The sequence below is a fragment of the Carassius gibelio genome, chromosome A15 (genome assembly GCF_023724105.1).
Source record: "Carassius gibelio isolate Cgi1373 ecotype wild population from Czech Republic chromosome A15, carGib1.2-hapl.c, whole genome shotgun sequence".
Taxonomy (NCBI): Eukaryota; Metazoa; Chordata; class Actinopteri; order Cypriniformes; family Cyprinidae; genus Carassius; species Carassius gibelio.
In genome coordinates, this window is record NC_068385.1 from 236,980 (window position 1) to 239,479 (window position 2,500).

General features: G+C 40.1%; 2 protein-coding genes across 3 annotated transcripts in view; both read left to right on the plus strand.

Moving 5' to 3' along the window:
* The window catches only part of LOC128028896 (serum response factor-like), a 190,813-nt gene that overhangs the window by 182,234 nt on the left and 6,079 nt on the right, over positions 1 to 2,500 (plus strand). The window lies entirely within an intron of this gene.
* LOC128028895 (serum response factor) overlaps positions 1 to 2,500 on the plus strand; it is a 20,511-nt gene that overhangs the window by 11,932 nt on the left and 6,079 nt on the right. For both annotated transcript variants that reach the window (XM_052616215.1, XM_052616214.1), the window contains exon 3: positions 1,590 to 1,803. In XM_052616215.1, the coding sequence (XP_052472175.1) occupies positions 1,590 to 1,803 (214 nt within the window). The remainder of the gene's footprint in view (positions 1 to 1,589; positions 1,804 to 2,500) is intronic.

Consider the following 2,500-nt stretch of genomic DNA (forward strand, 5'->3'; position numbering starts at 1 on the left):
ATGAATGCATTGAACTTTATTTGAACTGCATTATTTACTGTAATCCTAGTTCTGAAGATACAGTCTTCAGTCAGAAGAATAGTGTTCAGTCAGCTGCTCATTATGATTATATAATTACTATTTCAATAAATACATAAATGGAATATGAAGCTGAGGCTTTGTCTGTGCGCTTTCCATTTAAAACTAGAGGCAACCACTGGATTTTAATCATGATCCAAACAAAGATGCAGCATGTGTAATTTTCTATCTAGATTGTAGAATGTCAATATTTGAAGCAGAAACAGAATGGTCTGAATTCAGTTTTGTGAAATTATACTACATAAAACATAACTGAACAAAAGAGCAGAAACTCTGAATGAGACGCAGATTCACTCTCTGACAGCAGGTGGCACTCATGAACAGCAGCGATGCAGTGTTTCCTTGGTAACCGCTGTAAACAAAGCAAAGCTGCACTCATGAACAGCAGTGATGCAGTGTTTCCTTGGTAACCGCCGTAAACAAAGCAAAGCTGCACTCATGAACAGTGTTTCCTTGGTAACCGCCGTAAACAAAGCAAAGCTGCACTCATGAACAGCAGTGATGCAGTGTTTCCTTGGTAACCGCCGTAAACAAAGCAAAGCTGCACTCATGAACAGCAGCGATGCATTGTTTCCTTGGTAACGCCGTAAAAAGAAAGCAAAGCTGCACTCATGAACAGCAGCGATGCAGTGTTTCCTTGGTAACCGCTGTAAACAAAGCAAAGCTGCACTCATGAACAGCAGCGATGCAGTGTTTCCTTGGTAACCGCTGTAAACAAAGCAAAGCTGCACTCATGAACAGCAGCGATGCAGTGTTTCCTTGGTAACCGCCGTAAACAAAGCAAAGCTGCACTCATGAACAGCAGTGATGCAGTGTTTCCTTGGTAACCGCCGTAAACAAAGCAAAGCTGCACTCATGAACAGCAGCGATGCATTGTTTCCTTGGTAACGCCGTAAAAAGAAAGCAAAGCTGCACTCATGAACAGCAGCGATGCAGTGTTTCCTTGGTAACCGCTGTAAACAAAGCAAAGCTGCACTCATGAACAGCAGCGATGCAGTGTTTCCTTGGTAACCGCTGTAAACAAAGCAAAGCTGCACTCATGAACAGCAGTGATGCAGTGTTTCCTTGGTAACCACCGTAAAAACAAAGCAAAGCTGCACTCATGAACAGCAGTGATGCAGTGTTTCCTTGGTAACCACCGTAAACAAAGCAGGTGGCGCTTATGAAAAGTACTTTATTATGCATCGTTCAGAGGCAGGATGAAACGAAAACATCACGTAAACATTTCTAAAGACAGTCACTTCCGCTCAGAGATACATTCATATAAACTCCTGCTCCAATTGTACCATGAATTTGTTTAGCATCTCAACCGATTTGAATCGTCACATATTTAAATCGATTTTGACCGGATCGTGGTTAATCGTTACATCCCTAGACTATGTTATAGCACTTCACCAAACAGAGTTTGATATCATGATGTAAATCTTAGGCTGTGAATGTGTCTCTCTCGGGCCGCTCGTGTGGTTTAGCTCCACTGCAGTGTTCCTCATCAGCGCTGCTGGTCTTCACAGGACGCTCTGAAGCCGGCGTTCACCGTGGCCAGTGTCCCGGGCAGCACCAGCGCTCCACCCACCGTCCCCAGCTCCTCCACCAGCATGCAGGCCAGCAGCGGCCCGTCCTTCCCCATCACCAGCTACCTGCCCCCCCCCGGCACCAGCGGAGCCAAGAGCACTGGAGCCCCAGCAGGAGTCATGCAGCTGCCCGCCGGATTCACCTTCATGTCAGGTGTGTGCTTGGGGTCAGGGGTCAGAGTTCAGATTCATCCTGTGCTTCATCTGCTGTGATAAATGTTCTATTTTATTCATTTACAGATACAAAGAGTGTGCATAGATTCAAATAATTCACTAAGAATTAAATAAAAAATTAAAAACATTTACATTTAAGAGATAAATGATCTTCAGAGTTCTCGCCTTTTTTAACCAATGAATTTCCAAGACTTTTAAAGATTCAAATTCTACACAATTTCTACATTTAAAATGTTTTAAAAATATTTTACGCCTCAGCATAACCAGAAAAATATATGTTCATGATAAAAATGTCCATGGCGTTTACAAAATTTCGGACATAAGAATGAAGATTTTTTTCTCACAATTTCTATTTTTTATGTAATGTATTTCAGCACAACTAGAAAAAATGATATTCATTGTAAAAATGTCCATGAGATTTTTAGATTTTATAAACTTCCAGTCATTTGACAAGAATTAAGATTATATTCACAGTTTATTTATTTGTAAAATTATTACAAATATTTTTACTCTCAGCATAACCAGAAAAATAAAATATATTTGTTTTTAAAATAATATCCATGGAATTTTCAGATTTACTGACTTTCAGTCATTTGTGATTTACTGGACTAGAATTAATTGTACGGAATATTTTTACTCACAATTTCTATATTTTAATATGTGTTATACCTTAGTAT